We start from the raw sequence: 21,812 nt of genomic DNA, 5'->3' as shown, positions 1-21,812 counted from the left end.
GAATGCTCTCACAGAGGGAAGTTAGGTTAGGGCGCACCAGAGGCCAGAGTAGTGCTGACTTCCATACCAGTTCATGGCTAAGACATCCATTCTAAGACTTGCAGGCAAAGAGCAATACCAAGGTTTACATGACTAAAATATTTTTCTCTTCTCCCCCATTCTTATGCTTTTCTTCCTCTCCTTCTTAAAGCGACTGGCTCTGGTACAAAGTGGCTTCTGTTTTTCCTGGCTGAGTCACCCGTCACACAGTCTGACTCCTCATCTACCCGTACCAAGTGCTGGGCCAGCCAGGAGACTTCCTTCCTTTCCTTCTCATATCAATTCTCCTCTGCTGGGGGAAGAAAACACCTACAAAATCTGTATCACAAAGTGGTTCATCCCTCCATAATTGGATTTTTACCCTCTCTGTAAACATAGATGGATTTGTCCTGACAGTTGATACTCGTTGGAAGGGAAGTTGGCTTTGTGGCTAAGAGTGTGGAAGCAGCTGGGTGACCTGGTCACATGTGGCCAAGGGCCTGTTGATCCGAAGGTCAGACAATCACCTGGATTTTAAGACAAGTAGGCTAATTGGGACAAAGATCCATTTTGTAGGAGCCCTGCTAAAAAAGATGTTAGTGCCACAAGCTTAGTCTTGGTCAGTCTTTGGGAACAGTATCCTAAGTACTTTACCAGGAACCCAGTCATGCCCAGCTTAGAGCCAGAAAGCTGGGACATGGCTGATTCTTCACTCAAAAGATGACTTGATTTTATCCATTCTGACTTTGATGGCTGCCTTCTGTTTCTCCAACTTTCATTTTTCAGGAGCTGAAAAGAGGATGTGGGATCAAACATTAAAAGTGTCAGGATGACTAACTCCTTCCCGTTTTACTACTTACTTTAGGTGTTATGTTCTAATTTTCTACAACTAAAATAGTAAAATTCTCCAAGGAATATAGTTAAAATAACATCTATGAAATAATGTTAGGATCTTTAAATTACAAGAAATTTTAGAGGCATTTAATCTAGTATTTCCCAAGCAGAGAAGCAATGTTCATTCCAATTCCTTCCTTTCTCTCTTTCTTTGTCTTTTCCTGGTACCCAAGGTAGAGAATCAAGCCAGTTTTGTAGTGTAGCTCAGAATGGGAAGCAATCGACCTGTTTCACTTCCCTATTTGGGCAATAGTTAAGCCATCACCCACTCAAGGTAATATCTAGTGTTTACTTGAATGTCTTGTTGGGAAGTCTGCCACCACAAACCATTCCACTTTGGAAAATAGTGGTTTGTAAGGGTTTTTCCATCACAGGAGCTACCATCTCCCTCCATTTCCCCAGTCCTGTGTCTTCCACTCATTAGTCACAAATCTGCCCTTTGAAACCACAGAGAATCCATGTAATCCCCTTATAAAAGGTCCTGGGGAATACTCGGATGGTTATTGTTAACCTGTCACAGTGGTTCAGACCTGGCCTGAATGATTGTATTATAGATGACCTGAGCTTGGCACACATGTTGTATTCCTAAAACATTGTATAAACCAGTTTCATTCGAATCAGATCATTTTAGACATACAGGGAAGTCGACTGCTTTAAAAAGCCTGTTATCAGTTCTTTCATAAACGGAAGTGGGGGTTGGGCATTGAACCTGGGGCTTTATACATGCTAGGCAAGCACTCTGTCACTGAGCTACATACTGCTTCTTGTTTCACTTTTTAGTTTTGAAACGAGTGCTGTCCAAGTTGCCTAAGTTGTCCAGGTTGGCCTTGAGTTCACTTTCTAGGCCAGGCAGGCCATGAACGTATCATCTTCATCTTAGTCTCTCAAGCAGCTGGTATTATAGGTTTGAGGTCCACCAGACCAGATTTGGACAATCTTTATCTAATGCAGAAATCTCCCGTTTGACTTTCATACAAATCTAAATTTTCATGCATTTACGTTTTCCTTATGGCAAAATTTGTGTGCATACAAAGTATGCAAAATAATGGTAATAGACATAGCAAACCCTGTCAAGTGCTTATCTGACACCTGGTGCCTCACACCTGCCATGTATTATTTAATTTCTCACCACAACTTCCTTCTGTAAAATTTTCCTGATTATTTTGTAGATGAGGAAATTCAGACTTATGGAAGCTGCATTCCTTTTCTAAGGTCACTCAATTAGTGATAAACCTGAGTTCAAACAAGATCTTAGAGTTCAGAGTCTCTTGTCTTTATCATCAGGAGGCTCCAGATGCCAGAGCAGTTAGAACAGCTAAGTATACCACAATATGAGTAAATTGGGCTAAGATGCTTAAAACTGACCTAAATGTTTAAAGCTTCAAAGATAGACATAAAACTGACTGTTCTTGGATATGGGCACTGTAGGTCTCTCAGAACAATTCACATATTCCAGTACAGCTTAGCTGATAAGCCCTCAACAACGTCTCTTCACCAATTAGTATTAAATAGATGCTGCCAAATTTTATTTTTATTATTATTATATTTTTAGACAGAGTTTCTCTGTATTGTTTTGGGGGCTGTCCTGGAACTTGCTCTGTAGACCAGGCTGGCCTCGAACTCACAGAGATCCACCTGCCTCTGCCTCCCGAGTGCTGAGATTAAGGGTGTGCACCACCAATGTCCAGCCAAATTTTATTTCTGGGGTGTGGCTTAGAGTGGTTACTTTTTTCCAGAGCCTTTGTACTCCCAGGGGTTAATGGCATGAGCTTTTTAGAAAAAAGAAATGACTCACTATTGGTAAAAAGTTACTGGATATCATGGTTGATCCCAGCCTGTTCCTAGATGGGTCAAGATCATTCAGATGAACCCAGTTTTTAATGACAATTAGGTTTTCGAGTTAAAAATAGTTCAGCATGGATGGAACGTAATAAGTCCTGTTTTGAATCCAAACTGGGCAGAGATAAATGGATGTGATATCTCAGTGTTCTCCAGTTCTAGTTTCCCCATTTAGTCAATACCAGAATGCAGCCAAAGCATCACTTAGAGCAGAATACAGCCCTTGGGGTTCCTAGGACCCCAAACTTTCTTACATTGTATAAGGAAGTTTAAGGTGGGACCATCCTTCAGTCCTCTAAGCCGTACAGCATATGCCCCCACCAATCAAAGGGCTCCATTGGACTAAAACATCACCTGCAGTCTCATGTGAAGACTTGCTTTCAAACACATGTTGATCCTTTGCAAATCATGCCTCAAGCTGGCAAGCCTGTGTCCTGGTCCATGCTAGTTACAGCTAACCAAGCTTGTACTCTGAAGGTGCATGCTCCCAGGGAGCTCACCTCTCTAACCTTTCCTTGGGCAGTAGGCTTATTTACAATCCTAAGTCAAAGACTTATGTGGAAAAGAATGCAGTTTTCTTTATTTCTCAGCCCCGGTATCTATGAATGATTGATAGAAGAATGAACTTGACTAAGTCAAGACAACTCAATCAGTCTTAAGCTTTAAATTCTGTCTCTTAACGATCCTCTTACCTGCCCCATCTTATGGTTTTCTACTTGGGGGTTATATATCACTCTAACATCAAGGCCAAGTGTCACTTTGTGTGTGTGTGTGTGTATTTGAGACAGGGTTTCTCCGTGGTTTTGGAGCCTGTCCTGGAACTAGCTCTTGTAGACGAGGCTGGTCTCGAACTCACAGAGATCAGCCTGTGTCTGCCTCCCGAGTGCTGGGATTAAAGGTTTGCACCACTACCGACCGGTTACTTTTTTGGTCTTGCCTGATAAAAGTGTGACTTCCCTCATTTGGTCTTGGCTGTTGGGCCCTGAGGCTACTGATTCTGCAGCAGAGATCTCTCCCAGGTGGCTTCTGTGGTCTTGGTATAGCTGGAGCACAGTATTGGCTTCTAGTGCTACTTGCTGCTACAGCTCTTCCTGTCTGCTGAATTTCCATCTGGACCCTGGCCTAGGCCATTCATACAGTATCTCTCTGGGGTTCTTGGCCCTTACTCCACACCAACCGCACAAGCAACCTGGCTTTTAGTTCCCATCATGCCCCCATACACCCATATATACCTCTAAGGGATGGGTATCAAGGAACTTTTCAGAATTTCCTTCAAATATCAAGGAGCCAAGGAAATCTGGGTTAGGGGATGAGATGGAAGAGCAGGGCAGGGTCAACAAGGAGGGTTACACCAGACTTCCTTTGCCAGCACATGGCTACATGGACAGTGCTACTAACAGACTAAGGCATCAGGATTTTTGTTTTGTTTTTTGTTTTCTGAGACAGGGTTTCTCTATATTGTTTTGTAGGCTAACCTGGAACTCGCTCTGTAGACCAGGATGGCCTTGAACTCACAGAGATCAGCCTGCCTCTGCATCCCAAAGTGCTGGGATTAAAAGCGTGCGCCACCAACACCCGGCTGGCATCAGGTATTTTGAGAGACTGTTTCTTCTTAGAGTTCCAGGAATGAAGTAGTCCTGGCCTCTTCTGCCCACTACTGGGCCGTGCTAAGAGCAGCAGGACACTCCTGATGTCATGTCCTCAGCCAATCCCAAAGATTATATTTCCTGTGTGAAAATTCACATGTCTTTTCCAATCCAACAGATGGTGGCATAATCTCTGAACTTTAGGCTTACTGAGTCTGTCTGTCTCTTGATATTTAGAAGAAGCTTCTGGAGAAAAACTTAAAATCCTTCTCAAGTACCTGGCTCTTACAACTGAAGAGCCAAACGTCTTAAGAATAGTATCCCACAGACTTGATTCAAGACAAACTTCTAACCTCCAGCAATTCTCTTGTCTCAGCCTCCTGAATAACGAGCTATAGGAATGCACCACCAGCATGGCTCTTGGTATAGCTTTTAAAAGGATTGGATAAGAGTTTAAAAGCCAAGGATGAGAGATAACTCAGCCAGTAAAGTACTTGCCTTCCAAGCAGAATGACCTGAATTCTGAGTTCAATCCCCAGAACATAGCTTAAAATAAACAGATAGATAGATAGATAGATAGATAGATAGATAGATAGATAGATAGATAGATAAAACTAGATAGATAGATAGATAAAACTCGTCATGGTGGTATCTCCTTATAATCCCAGCATTGGGGAAGGTGGAGACAAGCAGATCCCTGGGGGCCTAGCCTACTTGGTGAGTTCTATGCCAGTGAGAGACTCTGTCTCAAAACAAACTGTCAGAACATGGTCCAAGAATGGACTTTGTGAGAAAACTCCAAGAAAACAAGTCTTGTGACCTCATTTTTTCAAAGCATGGAATTGATGCTGGGAGGTGGTGGCATAGGCCTTGAATCCCAGCACTTGAGAGGCAGAGACAGGCAGATCTCTGTTAGTTCAAGGCCAGCCTGGTCTACAGAATGAGTTCCAGGACAGGCAGAACCACACAAAGAAGCCCTGTCTCAAAAGAAGAAGAGGAGGAGGAGAAGGAGGAGGAGGAGGAGGAGGAGGAGGAGGAGGAGGAAGAGGAGGAAGAGGAGGAAAGGAAGAGAGAGAGAAACAGAGAGGAAGAAAATAAAAGAAAGAGTAGGAGCACTAGCCTTTAACAACCGAGCCAGCTCTCCAGACCCCAAATGTCTTTCTCCCTGTGTTTTTTTTTTAAGATTTATTTATTTATTACATATACAGTGTTCTGCCTACATACCAGAAGAGGGAGCCAGATTGAATTGTAGATGGTTGTGAGCCACCATGTGGTTGCTGGGAATTGAACTCAGGACCTCTGGAAGAGCAGTCAGTGCTCTTAACCTCTGAGCCATCTCTCCAGCCCCTCTCCCTGTGTTTTTAGACAGAATATGTAATCAGGCCAGCCTCGAACTCTGTGTAATATAGTTGGCCTCAAATTAGTTGTTGAACCTCCTACCTCTGCTGCTGTGTGCTGCGATCATAGGCCTGTGCTACCATGAATAACATGTTTAAAAATCTCACACATGTTAGGAAAATATCTAGATTTCCCTATGGTTATGATATAAATTAAGGAGGAGTGAGGTAAGGCTGGAGAACTACACAAGGCATGTAAGCTCTGCTACAAAGACCCTAAGGATCTCAGCAGGTGAACGTTCTCTGTCAAACTGATAGATTAATAATGCCATTCAAATTGCCCAGTGAGTAAGATAGCCCAGGAAGAAGACATAGACTAGAAACAAGCCTAAACAAAACCCTGCCACCATCAGAAACAAGTGATAAGCAGGAAAGAAAGAGAAGAAAGAACCACAGAAACTGAAAAAAATCACAAAAAAATAAAAACAAAACAAAACAACAAAACCCACTACAGATTATGGAAACCATAACCAAAGAGAAGAGTTGTTATCGTGCCAAGAGGGACTATAACTAGCAACTAGAATAAGAATAGGATCACTGGTGACCATTTTGTAAGCAACCTAGAGGAGTAAAAGATACATTTGGGTTGCATTAAATCAATGGCAGGGACATTCGAGGTCACTCAGTGGGTAAAGTGCTTATTGTACAAGCATGAGGATCTGGGTTCAGATCTTCAGCAGTCATGTAAATGCCTGGGTATTGCACAGACAGACAGATCCTCCAGTTTAACCAAAATGCCAGGATCAAGAATAGATTTTTCTCAAAAAGTAAGGTGTAGAGTAATAGAGGAGGACTCCCAATGTCAACTCCTGGCCTCCACACATGTTAAGTGAGCACACGGAGATTGAAATGCATTTGATATGGGTATGTGTAAGAGGAAAGGGACCTTGTGGACGATGGACTGAGCAAGTGGAAGGAGGGAGGTGTCACTTCGTGATATGCAGTATGACCAGGTTTGAGTGAGGGAAACTGTATATATGTGTGTTCATGTGCACATTAAATCAATCACATCAAGGCATCTCCTTCAACCTCTGCACTGATGTCTTTCAAACGCATTTCCTAAATGCAGCTGACTACCTGATATCTCCACTTGACTCAAAGATACTTTAAACCCAAGTTTCTGAAACCAGTAGTCTCCCCACTTTTAAGCCTGGTCACCCCTCCTTCTATTTTCTCATTAAACCCGTCACAAGCCCTCTTCCTCTCCAGCAGAACTATGTAAGACATTTCTAGCCACGCCTCACCAGCTTTCCCTAACCATGCACTCGTGACTCACTGCCACCACCTGAGTTCTAGCTACCATCTCCTCACTGGCTTCTCTTGTAAATAAATAGATGCCCTTCCCACCACTCCCCAAGGAAAAACGAAGGCATCTATTTGACTTCCTTATTTCAATCTTTCAATAGCCTCCAGGACACTAAAGGTTAAAAAAAAAATCAAAAATTTAAATGCTATAGATATCTCTATTAAAACCCCAGCTCTATCCCTTCCCATTTCATTGATCATAGCTGTAAGGTGTTCTGTCAATGTCTCTACTTTCTTATCTGTGAAATGGGCTTAATGTTTCTCTCTCCATGTTCTTAAAGGAGTTGAATAAGGGGACTAGAGTGATGGCTGAGGGTTTAAGAGCACTTGTTGCTTTTGCAGAGGAAAAAGATTTGGTTCCCAGTCCCCAACTGGCAGCTCAGAATCATTTGTAAACTCCAGTTCCAAGGGATCCAACACCTTCTGGCCTCTGTGGGCACCAGGCACAAACATGGTACATATTATGTACATTCAGGCAAAACACTCATACGTAGAAAATAAAAATATCTTTTTAAAAAATTTAAAAAGACAGGTTTGTATTCAGCAGGAAGAAGCAGGAGAACCTTAAACAAGTCTGGGTTAGTTCTAGGCTGGCCATGGCTACATAGTGAGATTCTGAGAGAAAGAAGGAAGGACTAAGGAAGGGTGAGGAGTAGAGTTTAAACTGCAAGAAATAGATAGTCTTCAATTAATGTTAGTGACTGCGATTACTGTTCCCCATTCTCTGACTTGTCAGTACTTCTCATTTCCAACCCAGGTGACATGTTCTGAGCGAGTCTCCTTTTATCCTCTCTTTAACCAGGTTACTGCTCTCTGTTAAACTCTCTTACGACAGCTGAAGTTTTCATTCATAACACTGATTGTACTTTGTGATTATAATGAAGCAATCATTTTATTACTGTCTGTGATCCCCACAAGAGGATCCTCCAAGGTCCTAGCACAGTTCCTGGCACATACTAAGTCATAGCATTTTTTTAATGAATGCTTGATAGAGCTGAGGAAATGGAGTCAATGGGTGTAGATGACTCAAAGCTGTATCTCAGGGTATACCACTAGCCAAGCAAGCACAAGGTAATGTGTCCCGTGCCAACAAAAGGGAGGACAAGGAGAAGAGAGGACGAAGATGAGGAGGTTTCCTAACCCTGGAAACAAGAGTCCCTGCCTAGTTAGTTGGTAGATAACTAAGCATGTTTAAAAGCTCACCAGGAGTGACGCCATAAGGGTTGGGGGGATGAGACTTAGAGCAGGAACCAGAAGAATCAGCCTCAGATGGGAGAAGGGAGATGCCTCTTCTGTGGCACAGGGAGACAGTGTGACAGTGCAGCCAAGACCTTCCCCTGAATCGTCCTCCCCTGAATAGTGCTGAGCCTGAGCAGGAAACTTGAATCCTGTGAGCAGCTCAGCATGCTTGGTGGATGTCATTCCATTCACTTTTGCAACTCACAGGAAAAGGAAGCAGAAGTTCTCTTTGTCATTGACTATTGATTCACTACAGTGCAAAATAACAAGTTTCCAGAGCAACCCAGTCGCAGAGCTGAGACAGTGATCTCAGCATTCACTTTACTGAGCATGCTTCCTTTCCAAATTGGGAAACAGTACAGTGCAGTAGGGATGTGGTAAAATAATGGCTGCCATGGAGTAAGCATGACTGTGGGCAGAAGACTGTTCTAACACTTTACCTGCAATAATTTACTCGGGCCTCACACCTTTTTTTTTTTTTTTTTTCCCCGAGACAGGGTTTCTCTGTATTGCTTTGGAGCCTGTCCTGGAACTTGCTCTGTAGACCAGGCTGGCCTCAAACTCACAGAGATCCGCCTGCCTCTGCCTCCCCAGTGCTGGGATTAAAGGCGTGCACCACCAATGCCTGGCTTCGATCCTCACATTTTACAAGTGAGAAAACTCAGTCACAAAAAAGGGAAACACATATCTAAGGTTGTACAACAAAACTGGTTTGTATTTATTATTTATTTTGAGACAGTCCTTGTAACCTTCAAGCTATAGCCTCCTGATTGCTTGAATAACATGTGTGAACCACCACTCACAGCTCCTAACTAGATATTAATCTCAGGGGTCTAGCCCCCAAACCAGTGCTGCCTTCCTTCTGGTGCTAGGGATTAAACTCAAGGCCTTGTGCATGCTAGGCAAGTGATCTACCACTGAGCTACCCCAGACTCCAAATCTACACTTTAATTATTCTGCCATCCTCTTGCTCTGAACAGACTAGGGATTAGAAGATAAGGAGTCCACTGTGAGTTGATTCTGTTAACATGGACTTCCACTTAGGTGTCTAAATAACATTTTTCCCATCAATAAATTAAGGATAAAAATGAGAATGCTCGGGGCTGGAGAGATGGCTCAGAGGTTAAGAGCACTGACTCCTCTTCCAGGGGTCCTGAGTTCAATTCCCAGCAACCACATGGTGGCTCACAACCATCTACAATTCAATCTGGTGTCCTCTTCTGGCATGTAGGCAGAACGCTGTATATGTAATAAATAAATCTTTAAAAAAATGAGAATGCTCATCTTACAAGGCTTTTTAAAAGGTCTGCTGAAAATGGGAAATTAATCTATAAAAGCTATTATTTATGTCAATCATAAGACCTAATGACACCCTTGCCCCCTCCCAATGGCCACAGTTCCCATAATTATGAGCAGCAACAATAAATGGTTTCCAGTTTGTTTGGTGGTCAGCTAATTCCCATCCCATCATCAATTTTAATGTCCTTGGCCAAGTTTCCACAATAACCATTATGTACACCTTGGCTTCTCTTCCTGAACATCTGGAATATTTTGACCTCTGGGGACAGTAGAAGCTTGTGTCCTATCTTGATTCCATTGCCTGAAGAAGAGTGATGTGGGTTTTTTGTTGTTGTTGTTGTTTATTTTGTTTGTAGTCCTGGCTGGCCTGGAACTCCTTTGTTGACCAGGCTGGTCTTGAACTCACACAGATCTGCCTGCCTCTGCCTCCCAAGTGCTGGGATTAAAGGTGTATCACACCCAACACAAGTGACTTTTTTAAAAAATCATAAATACCCGAATTACAGCTTACAGTGAGCTGTACCAGAGAAGGCTAAATTCCAGTTTAATAGTAGAATCTCAGGTCAGAATAGCAGTCTTTAACAAAACCAAGGCCAGATAAGTGAAGCAATGCAACTGTTTAGTAGTGGTAACAGGATTGTGTTTTACCTTGCAGATTTTTAAAAGTACATTTAGTACAGCGATTCCATGTGTGAAAATCATACATGTAACTGTCTTAGTTATGCATCTTTCCAGAAAAAAGCAAAATGCTAAAATCTGACTAACAATAAAGCCATTATAAAAACCTTAAGCCTAATAATTCACTGAACAAGCATTCTTTTTGTTGGCCTTACTTGTCCATTTCAGACACTCCCCAGGTTTGAAGGGGCCTACCTCTTCTCTGGAGTATATAACCCAAAGGCTCTACAAAATCCATCCTGGTTTTAGCCCCCCTTCCCCCTTTCTGGTTCCTCCCGGAGCTTAGCTCTCCAATCTGGAAGAACAGTACTTTCAGAGCTGGAGTGGGGGTGGGAGTGTCACATGACATAGCGCACTTTTAGCACCCACTGCGAGCACCCACTCTGTGCATTTGCTCTGATTTGGGCATATTTCCTTCCTCTCCTAAGCAGATAGCAGCTCACCTTGGCTAAGCCATTAAACCATAGACCACTCAGCAGCTAATAAACCAAGAAGAAATCCAGCCGTGCCAGGCCTAGAAATGTCCATCCCTGCCCCCAACCCCCTTAAGACAGTGACTAGGCCAGAATTCTCCTGGTTGATAAATGAGAGGAGCTGAGGAGCCGCTGTGATGACGGTTCCGAGAATCTGATCTGTGAGAAGGCAAATCTCCAGGAGCACCATGGAGATGCTTTTGGAAAGCGGGCCAGCCTACCTGCCGGAAGGAGGACGAGAGAAGGGGGGCGAGGCAGAGAGAAACGCTTAAGCGAGATGGCCTGGAGGTGCCCAAAAAGGGACATTTGAAACGGAAACGGAGGCCGCATCTCGGGGAAACCTCGGAGGTGAGTGACATTAAAAGGACTGCGCATCCCAGCAAAGGCGAGTCAGAGACAAAGGTGGAGTGCCCAAACTGGGAAGAATGAGCCCCGTTAACTGTGGGTGGTATCCAGATGCCCAAGAGGTGTCGTGGGGCAGGCAAGGACCGGAAGGTGGGGGTCAAGTAGGGCGTCCACGCGGAAGACCGTGGGGGGTCGGGAGCCGGCAGAGGAGCGGCCGTCCTGAATTTGCCCCGGGGAAGGTCAGCGACCCCCGGCCAGGGAACCACTGTAGGAACCTAGAGGGGCCGCAGTTGCCATGGTGCCGGACGGGGAGGGGGTGCCTCGTGCCCCGCCCCAAGCCCCGCGGGGCCCGCGAGCTGCAGATGGTCCCGGGCCTCCCGCGGGAGCCGGCGGCCTGCGGCAGGGGGAGGCTATTGTCCTCCTTCCGCGGCGCCGCAGTCCCGCCGCTCGCGCCCGCGCGCAGCCGCCACGCGCCCCGCGGCCGCCGGCCCCGCGCGCCCCCCGCGCCGCTCGCGCCCTGTGACAGCGCCCGCCTGTCGAGCGCCCCGCGGCCGCCCCTCCGCCGCCGCCTGTGACCGCCCGCAACTACCCCTCGCGACCCGGCTGTGGGCGCGGCGACTACTAGTGCGCCCCGACCAGCCACGCTCCCGCTACCCGGCAGGCGCTCCGCACCCAGGTAGGTGCTGCCGGCGACCCGGCCCGCTTTGTCCCGGCCGGTAAGGAGGAGCGCTTTGTGCGGCCGCATGCAGGCGGCGGGGTCGGTCCTGGGGACCCTGGGAGGGAGGATGCAACGGCGAGTGCCCGGGTTCTGTGCTGGCCAGCCAGGTACTACTGAAGACCGTGGGGGTTGAGGCTTGTGACACGCGGACCTCAATGGAGCGCAGAGAAGAGTCTGGAAGAGTTGGGCTGACAGACGCGCTGATGGATCGGGGTCGCCTGGGCTCTGAGCGCGTCTGGCAGCGCAGGCTTTTCCTGGTGCGTCGGTTCCTGCGGTGGACCGGTCTGCGTAGGACTGGGGATGCGCTCGGGTCTGTCCCGGGCCTGGGAACACCCGTCTTCCTCCAGCTCTGCAGCTTATTGGCAGCTGGCTATGGGGCTTCGTGGGGCTTATTGGCCCCTGGCAATGGGGCTTCCTCACCTCTGTGGTGGCTAACTCCGTGCTGCCCTTTAGGTCTCACATTGGTATGAGAAGTGGACACGATTGGTGGAGATGACTGTAGCTGCCAGAGAGGATGAAACCTCTTCTGCTGTGAGGAAGCGTTGTATAAGGTGTTTTGGGGCTCAGTACATTTACAGGGCTGTGGAGTCTGCCTATCATACAGCTATCCAGCTGGGTTGCCTAGCTGGGGTTCCAGTTCCACCATCCATTTACACCAACCACTCCGGCTCCAGCCTTCCGCACCCCAGGATCCCCATGACACTGCATGCTTGTCTGAGATACAGGCTTGCCCCTGTCCTAACGTGATTTCTCCGTGGGCTGTTTCTCAGCTGCTGCCCCCATTACAATGCCAGTTTTGAGAGTCTCTGCTTGTAGGCATTGTCAGTCGCTATCCACAACCCTGTTTCTCTTGACGGTGAAGAGAGCAGAGTGAGTTCCATGTGTGTATCTCTGCTTGATCGTGGGGCAACCTCTTGGCATGTTGAGAAGAGCACAGGATCATGGTGAGGGAAGAGCTAAGATGGAGCTTAGACTTTTCTGGTAAAGGAACTGATGTAAGCTCACGCTCAGGGACGGGGGTGGTAAGGGAGGGGGAATGAATCTGAATAATTATGCCTCGGGTGGAAGATTTTTTATTTATTTAGGTTTTAGACCAGATGATCTTCCTGCCAGTTTCTTGGGTGCTGGGATTACAGGTGTGCAGCACCATGCTCAGCCTAAATAGCAGATTCTAAAGGAGAAAACGAAAAACCCTCTCCTTAGCCCAGTTCCAAATCCCTCACAGCAGAACCCTGAGCTTTATTAAGAACACTGTTTGGGGAAAGGCAGGGGTTTGTTTTTCTTCTCCTCTTATCCGTTCTGGAACTTCTTTCTTCTGCTTTCGTAAACACCCTGGATTTCACTGTGATTCTGTCCCCTTTTCTCTCCCTGCCAATCCATCCATTTATACTTTGAGTCCTAATGTATTATTCACCCTGTGGTCATTTTTTCAACTCTGACTTCTCAAGTAATGTTTAACTCTGCCCTCCTTCCTCTCGGTATCCGTCAGTTTGATTTGTGCTAGAGCCCATTTCATCTTCATTTTTCCTCTGTTGTAGCCTGGGGCTCTGGCTCCTGTCCTGAGAGGGAGAAGATATTTAGTTTAGCTCCCTCCAGACAAGGCCTGCACACACTCAGAAGCCATCTACAGTCACACTCACCCCTGAAACGTTCTCAGTCCTCAGAGCTTCTTTAAGTAGTCCCCGCTGCTTGCTCAGTGGTCCTCTGAGTACAAGTCTTTCATGACCATCCCCCCCCCCCAGGCAGGGTTTCTCTGTAGCCTTGGAGGCTGTCCTGGAACTAGCTCTTATAGACCAGGCTGGTCTCGAACTCACAGAGATCCACCTGCCTCTGCCTCCCGAGTGCTGGGATTAAAGGCATGTGCCACCAACGCCTGGCGCATGAGCATCTTTTAATGAATTTGATATGCAAAGTCCCAGGCCCATTCCAGATCTGCCATACTAGAAGTGAGGTGTGGAGGGAGGCAGTGATCTGTTTCAGTGGTCCAGCACTCAGGCCATGTGATTTGTATTTGCAACTCCTTGGTTGGATGTTTGGTGCTTAGCCCTGAAAGTCCTCTGGTGGAGAGGCATCCTCCCATCTTCATTCTTTCTACGAGTGTTTTCTTCACCTATAAGGAAGACATTGATCCAGTGACCAAAATAAGAATTATGCTGAATTCATGTCATATCTTTTTATTGAATACCTATTCTGGGCCCAGGAAGAAATGAGAGAGAGAGAGACAGAGACAGAGACAGAGACAGAGACAGAGACAGACACACAGACAGACACACAGACAGACACACAGACACAGACACACAGAGACACACACACACACACACACACACACACAGAGACAGAGACACAAGGAGAGATGTCCCTGTCTCTTCTCAAGGAGTTAAGCTTGGAACAAGCGGAGACATAAACAGCTAACGATCATAAATGTGATAAGCACAGTGACAGCTGCATTCAGAGTGCTGAATGGGGGGGTGGAGAAGGAAGGATCACTCTCTAAGGCAGGTAAAGAATTAATCTAGAGCAGGATGTGGTGAGAGGAGGAATCAGAGGACAAGGCAGGACAGGAAATAGGTTTCTAGTTTTTCAAACCAGTGCCAATGGAGGAAAGTGAGAGGGCCCAACTGCCTACAGGACCAACCCGTGGCTAAGCAGAGTCTACACCCTGTAGTACTTGGTGGGCATAGGTTCTAGCAAAACCTCTGGCCTGAAGCTAGTGGGAGATAACACTATTCTGACGTTAACCAACCACATAAGCTTCTTGGTCCTGGCTGAGGTCAGTGGCTAAGAATTAATGGTGGCACCTCCCTTCTGCCAGAGTGTAGGAATCCTTGGAGGAGAATAAAATTGAGGATTCTCCATTGAAGGGGGATGGCAGTCATGTGGCTGGGGATTGGCTGGAATTCTGTGTGAGTATGGAGACCCAGGTCATATGTAAGGCATGATCTGGGTAGGAAAATCTCAAGCAGAAAACTGTAAGACTGTGAAGCTGGCAGCTGCTGGAACACAGAAAAACAAATTGTACATGATGATGTGGGGTCCAGAGCTAGAATGTTTAAAAGCTGTCAAGGCACAGAAATGGTGCTTGTAGTGGGTTTTTCCCCCTATAAAAGGAAAATAGCCGGTTGTGTGGTGCATGCCGAAAGGATTTGCTGAAGGAGGCAGAGGTGGGAGGATCAGGAGTTTGAAGTCAGTCTGAGCTACACACTTTAAGCCTGTCGGTGGCAGCGGAGCATTCCTTTAATCCCAGCACTTGGGAGGCAGAGGCAGGCAGATCTCTCTTGAGTTCAAGACCAGCCTGGTCTACAGAGCAAATTCCAGGACAAGCTCCAAAGCTACACAGAGAAACCATTTTTTAAAAAAAGTAAAATAGTATAATAAACTAATGAGGGGAAACTGGATGTCATATGCAGGTGCTTTTGTTGGATGGTGAGATTGTTTGGGTTCTAACACCCTTCCTTCAGATGAACTGAGAGTGGCTGCTGATTAGGAGATTTTTTTTCCTTTGGTTTTTCGAGACAGGGTTTCTCTGTGGCTTTGGAGGCTGTCCTAGAACTAGTTCTTGTAGACCAGGCTGGTCTCCAACTCACAGAGATCCACCTGCCTCTGCCTCCCGAGTGCTGGGTTTAAAGGCGTGCATTATCACTGACTGACTGGTTAGGAGATTTTGATTTTAAATACAGAGTAGGGCCAAGGCCAGTGCTTCTGAGTCTCTATTCTCTTGTTCAAAAACCAAAAGTGTTAGGTGACAGGTTCAGGTCATGCCTGGCTTATAGTGTTCTTTGCTCAGGGTGATTCAACTCTGCCCTACAATTCAGTTTTATATAAATATTTACAGAGCAAATCCAGTGACTCTGTTGGTAGAAAGTGATGGGAAAGAAGTCCTAGGTCTAGTAGAAATTAAATTCCCTGCCCATCTATAGGGTAATGAAAGACCAAATCTGGGAACTAGAGGCCTTTATTCTTCACAACTTGGCCTACTTAGCTTTCACTATCAGTGTGATAAACCTTCGAGTCATCTGAGAGGAAAACTCCATTAGTGAGTTGTCTAAAGGAGACTGGCTTGTGCACATGTCTGTCGGGGCCTGTCTGCATTGTTATTGATATAAGAGGCTCCAGCTCACTGTGCACAGCATCATTCCTGTGCAGGTGGTGTTGAGGTATATGTTTTGTTTTTGCTTTTTTCAGACAGGGTGTCCCTACAAATTTGGAGCCTGTCCTGGAACTCACTCTGTAGACCAGGCTGGCCTTGAACTCACAGGGATCTGCCTCTTCCTCCCGAGTGCTGGGATTAAAGGCATGTGTCACCCCTGCCCAGCCTCTGGGATGTATTTTTTTAAAAAGCCAACTAAGCATGTTCCTAAAAGGAAGCCAGCTAGCAGGGCAGTCCTCTGGTTTCTGCTTCTCCTGCGAGTTGCTGTCCTGACTTCCCTCAGTGATGGACTACAACTTGAGAATATAAGCCAATAAATCCTCAGAGGTTTTATAACAGCAGCTGAAAGGAAACTAGAACATATCTTCTTCATTTTACTCCCAGGAAAATACTGGCACGAGGCAGGGTTGACTAGGCAGGCACTTAGAGAGGGCTATGTTTAGCTCTTTGGAACCAGCTGATGATGGTTGGTAAGTTCTGCGTTTGTATGCCCATGTGAACGCACAATCCTTCCCACCTAGAGTCTCACCATCCAGCCTCCCCCAATCCACAGGACTTTTACTCACCTCCTTCTTCCCCAGATCAGGTATTTTTTTTCCAAAACAGGGTTTCTCTGTGTAACTCTGACTGTCCTGGAACTCAGTTTGTAGACCAGGCTGGCCTCGAACTCACAGAGATCACCCACCTCTGCCTCCTGAGTGCTGGGACTAAAGGTGTGCACCACCACCATCCAGATGAAGTAGTTCATTAGTTTAAACTGTCTTGTGTTGGACAGATATTGAGAAAATGTGGGAGTTAGAATTCTGTTAAAGTTACAACTCAATGCTCCCTATCCCCTTGAGTGGTGAGTAAATGTTGTTTTACACCAGAACTTTGGACCTTACAGACTTTCAAAAAAATCCCCAGCAGCTAATCTGAAGCAAGGACAGAGTGTGTTTGCTTAAGTTAAGGTCATAAATAGTACTGGCAAGAAAAATTATACAGATACCGTAGCCTAGGTCATGGAACCCTGGGATGTGTGCTAATCCCTCAGGGCACTGCTTAAGGACCCCAGGATGGTCAGGGGAGATGTTAATGTTGTCTGTACCAGAAACTATGATGAAGAATTAGAGGGGCTGGAAGGGTGGCTCAGTGATGAAAAGCAGTGGTGTTTCTTTCAGAGGACCCAGGTTCCGTTCCCAGTACCCACATGGTGGCTCATGACTACCTGTAACTCCAGCTTCAGGGGATTCAGCATCCTTTTCTGGCCTTGCTTGGTTCCAGGGAAATATAAGGCACACAATATGTACCAAAACATCCATAGCCGTAAAATAAAAGTCTTTCAAGACAGGGTTTCTCTGAGTAGTCTCTAGTAGCTGTCTTGGAACTTGCTCTGTAAACCAGGCTGGCCTTGAACTCACATAGACCTGCCTGCCTCTGCCTCCTGAGTGCTGGGCCTGAGTTTTTTTTTTTTTTTTTTTTTGGAGGGGTGGAATTGGGCAAGATGCTCTTTTTAAAAAGTCAGAAAGAATCTTGCTTCAAAACCTAGTACTTGCCTGGTGGTGGTGGTGCATGCCTCCAATCCTAGCACTTGGGAGGCAGAGGCAGGTGGATCTCTGTTGAGTTCGAGGCCAGCTTGGTCTATAAAGCAAGTTCCAGGACAGCCAGGACTGTTACACAGAGAAACCCTGTCTGGAAAAGAAACAAAAAAGAAGAAAGAAAAGGAAGAGAGAGAAAGAAAGGAAGGGAGGAAAAAAAAAAAGACAAAAAGAAGGACATCATGAGCAGCAGGCTCAGTATCTCCAAGGTGCTCCTCACAAGCCATGTCTTCTTGTAGGAACAGGAAGCCACCCACCACCATGAGCAGCACTCTGTCACCCACAGACTTCGACAGCTTGGAGATCCAGGGCCAGTATAGTGACATCAACAACCGTTGGGACCTGCCCGACTCAGATTGGGACAATGACAGCAGTTCAGCCCGCCTCTTTGAGAGGTCCAGAATTAAGGCCCTGGCAGGTAAGGAAGGGCAGGGAGGGGCAGAGGGGTGATGAGATTGGTGGAGATGGGTTCATGAGCTCGGAAGGCAGAATCTTCTGTCTCCATGAGAAGGAAGACTGACGTCATTTTCTAAGCTGCTGCTCTGCAGCAGATGCAGACCCCTTCATACAAGTACAGCATTCCTCAGCTTCCTTCTCCCCCTAGCCCAGAGATGCCACCCAGCTGGAAGTGCCCAGCTGGATGGATAAGCTTACTTTCATGGCCTAAGCCCTGAGTCAGGTCTCTGTCCCTATAGTGCTTTGTCTTTTTACTCCAGTTGTCATTTCTGTCCCCACCCACCCCTCCCTTAGTTCTACTGTCCCACATCTGTTCTCCGTCCGGCCCTATTATCTTCCTGCCACTCTTCCCACCTGTCCTGCTACCTGCAGCCTGCTACTCCTACTATTTTATTTACCTGTTCCCTGAAGCAGTTCTCTTAGCAGCCGCCCTTCCATTCTCCCAGGGTTTGCTCTCCACCCACCCCACCTCAACCCCGCCCTCCCCTATGGCCAGGGCTCTCCCCTTAGCTGTGCTGGGCACAAACAAACCAGTCTGACAGGCCTTCCCGAGGGGAGGGGGGGGTCATGGCAACAAGAGTGCAGCTGCCACCTGACACCACCAGTTTTGGGACTGAGTCACCCACGCACCCTAAGGCCACCCACCCAATCTGCCTTCCACATTCATCCCACCCTCTTCATAGCTGCTGACCTGCCCATGGCCCAGCCAGTTCCAATACGAGAGACCATTACTTCCACTTAAGGAGTGATCGCCCAGTAGGGTGGCTCCCAGCAGAAGAGATTCGGAGGCCTTGATTTTTTACAAATGCAGGTTCTCAAGGGAGATGAACTTAAGAACCTTTAGACATATAGTTCAGAACTCATGATTCTTAAGAGCTTTCCCAGGAAATTATACTCAGCCAGCCCAGCACCAGATAATGGCTACAGCTTGTAGGGTTCATGGATCACTTTCTCTTGGCATCTTCCTGGCTGGGACTGAAGACTGGCTGATGAAAACTCAGAGGATGTGGGGTACGGAAAATGTCATGTCTTTAGGGAAGTGTATCTAGCTCCCTGGTTTTAGATTCGTGTATCCTCTGGTACTATCATTGATGTCATTGTGCACATGCTACCCCAAACTCTGATGATATCAGCAATGACACATACCTCCCGGAACTGTCACTGTGTCTGTACAGGTCACATCCCAATCAATGTGATCATCATTATATCTGTGTGTACATGCTATATGCCACCCAGTAAATCTTCCAGGTCTAGCTCATGTGACAGGTACTACTCTCACCATGTCTGTGCGCATGCCACATGCCACCCAGTGCTGCTGCCGTGTCTAAGCATGTGACACATACGCCCCAATATTGTCAACTCTGCACACAAGACTTGCGCCGATCAGAGCTGTCACCATATGCACACACCACCCAGTGCTCTTGTCAGGTGTTTATCCCTGCTCGAGGCCGGCTCCCCCGAAGAGGCATCTCTGGGTTTTTTTTGTTTTGTTTTGTTTTTTACCAGACAGGGTTTCTCGGTATTGTTTTGGAGGCTATCGGTCGGTCCAGCCCGGCCTCGAACTCACAGAGATCTGCCTGCCGAAGAGGCATCTCTGAATGGGCTTCGCTGTGCACAGTGCCACTGACTCAGTCGGTGCCAAAAAAATCCTAAGTGGTTCAGGATGACGAGGAACACGTGTAGGCTGCCAGTGACAAAGCAGAAGCCCAGGAAGAGGTAGGAAGGGCATCTCGTAGTTGTACCCAATGTTAGGGTGTATGGGGCTGGGATGTTGACTGAGGAAGCCTGGGGGACAAAGGAAAATGCTGGAGGACACTCACAATACTTACTCCCTAGAGGAGGCCATAGAAGTCAACAGGAGCCCACCAGGTTTCTCTTCCAGGATCTCCTTGCTTCCGTTTTCTCTGTTCTCAGGGGCTGAGGTCAAAGTTCAGGTGTCCTGAAACAAGCCCACCCAGAGACGCCCAGAGAGGCCTGCCCAAGGCAGACCTTCTGAAAGCAGGAGTTTGCTTTAGGGCCCCCTCTGGCAGGTTTCCTCTAGTCTTGGGCAACTAGTGGCCTGACAAGCAGGTCTCTGAGTGCTGGCAACTCCCTCCTCCGCCCCTGCAGGGCCTGGCCAAGCCCCAACTGGCTCCGCCTCCTGAGCCGCGTGCCCCTCCCCCGCCACTGTCCGACCTGTTTGTCTGGAGCAGCCTCTGTCTCCTCTCCCCACAACCAGGTGTGCCCTACTCACTGTCTCAGAACTCAGGCATCCCATAACTTTCCCCCCCCACTCCTTGAAACTCCCAGCATCCTTGAAACAACTCCACCCAGCCAGGTACGGAAGCCTTTTTTTTGGATCCCCTGCACAGGCTCAGGGGACACACACTCTTGGCCCTGCCCTGGCAGGGGAGCATGGACTCTGGGCCACAGGCTGAGTAGGAGGTAGCCAGCACCATGAGTGGGAACGGAGTGGGCAGGATACATGGAAATGGCCTGAACGGGGCTGGTGAGTTTTATTATGAGGCTGTGGAAGGGTCTCAGAACCCTGGGGGCGTCCTGCTCTCACCAGCTGCCTTCATCAATCCTGCTCAGTATGCCAGTGTGCTGGAAGGACGCTTCAAACAGCTTCAAGGTGAGTTTCCCAGGGCAGAGGGGAGCCTGTGTGCCAAAGGGGACTTGGCATAGGAAGAGCTAGCATGCCCGGAACCCTGTTTCTCAGGTGTTTATGTTCAGGGACAATGTGGCGAAACTTACAGGGAATCTAGACATGTGGACGGCTGAAATTCCACTGAATGAGACCTGGGGTGGGGGTGGCATAAGGGGTGTGACCTTGAGGTGCCTGCTGGGTACAAAGGTGATGAGGATGAAGGGAGCTTGTGGGTTCATGTCATCAGTTAGAGAGGTCGTAGCAGTCTCCCCTGGCGGCTCACCCTCATGGTTTGGCCATGCTGGCCTTGTTAAGAAATGAGGAAGGGGGAATGGGCTAGAGGCCTAGGACCTTGAACTTTTATGTGTTTTCCTGGGCTTCTGAATAACTATGATGGAAGGATGTGTAGAAAAATGGAGAGCGTGTGTCAAGTGAGAGCATTTGTTTGTTTTCGTGGGCTTTTTTTTTTTTTTTTTTTTTTGAGACAGGGTTTCTCTGTTGCTTTGGAGGCTGTCCTGGAACTCGCTCTGTAGACCAGGCTGGCCTTGAACTCATAGAGATCCGTCTGCCTCGAGTGCTGGGATTAAAGGCGTTCGCCACCAACACCTGGCAAAGGAGAGGGTTTGTACGTACACACAGGTCCCATAGGTGTCTGAATAGGAATGTTCATCTTGGCACAAAAGTTTATTTCATGGTGTGTGTGTTAAAATGCTACACTTCGGTGTCTGGCTTCACCAGGACTTTCTAAGTACTGTTTCCACTTTAGTCTACCTATGTGCCTCACACCGGCCTGCCTGGTGTCAGAGAGGTCTCCCTGGGTTCAGTAATGGTCAGATGACTTAATCTGTCCTCAACTCATATAGGGCCTGGGACCCTAAAAGAGGTCCAGAGTCACCATAGGTATCACAAATGCTAGGGGGTATCCCACATGGTGATTAGGATCCCAGGTTTGGCATAGGCACAGAAATTGGAGGTGAGAAAGTCAGGAATAGACTTGGGTGTGTGGCTGTTTTATGGGGGAGGTGCACAGGAACATGAAACTAAGGTATGAATCTAGATTTCTGAGGTGCTGGTGCTGAGATGGAGGTAAATGTGACTCTACACAAGTACTACTGGGGCTGGGTTCCCACAGGGTTTCTCCGACCTCTATAAAGTAGCTTACAGTGCAGAGCTTGCCTGTCCCTTTCCATTTACAACATTTTTAGTCACCAG

The 21,812-nt window shown here is 47.2% G+C and overlaps 2 protein-coding genes and 1 long non-coding RNA gene across 5 annotated transcripts in view; 1 reads left to right on the top strand and 2 right to left on the bottom strand.

Annotated features, from left to right (window-relative positions):
* Positions 1-785: 785 nt before the first annotated feature.
* The window catches only part of LOC101843260 (RNA-binding protein 14), a 109,333-nt gene continuing 88,306 nt past the window's right edge, over positions 786-21,812 (bottom strand). The window contains exon 4 of the mRNA XM_013111833.3: positions 786-807. Coding sequence (XP_012967287.1) covers positions 801-807 — 7 coding nt within the window. The 3' untranslated portion in view covers positions 786-800. The remainder of the gene's footprint in view (positions 808-21,812) is intronic.
* The window catches only part of Sptbn2 (spectrin beta, non-erythrocytic 2), a 40,743-nt gene continuing 29,550 nt past the window's right edge, over positions 10,620-21,812 (top strand). The window contains exons 1-2 of one of the 3 annotated variants that reach the window (XM_005064049.4): positions 10,620-11,076; positions 17,755-17,933. In XM_005064049.4, coding sequence (XP_005064106.1) covers positions 17,777-17,933 — 157 coding nt within the window. In that variant the 5' untranslated portion in view covers positions 10,620-11,076; positions 17,755-17,776. Of the gene's footprint in view, positions 11,077-11,611; positions 11,750-17,754; positions 17,934-20,106; positions 20,586-21,812 lie in introns of those variants that run through there. The other 2 variants (XM_021226933.2, XM_013111807.3) reach the window with 2 other exon arrangements.
* Positions 13,666-20,081, bottom strand: LOC106020945. Its single transcript, XR_005878527.1, has 2 exons — positions 19,801-20,081; positions 13,666-13,901 (listed from the first exon to the last, which is right to left on the bottom strand). It is a non-coding gene; the product is annotated as an uncharacterized LOC106020945 (long non-coding RNA).

Source organism: Mesocricetus auratus, unplaced genomic scaffold (genome assembly GCF_017639785.1).
Source record: "Mesocricetus auratus isolate SY011 unplaced genomic scaffold, BCM_Maur_2.0 Super-Scaffold_4256, whole genome shotgun sequence".
NCBI lineage: Eukaryota > Metazoa > Chordata > Mammalia > Rodentia > Cricetidae > Mesocricetus > Mesocricetus auratus.
This window is presented reverse-complemented; position numbering and strand designations above follow the sequence as displayed.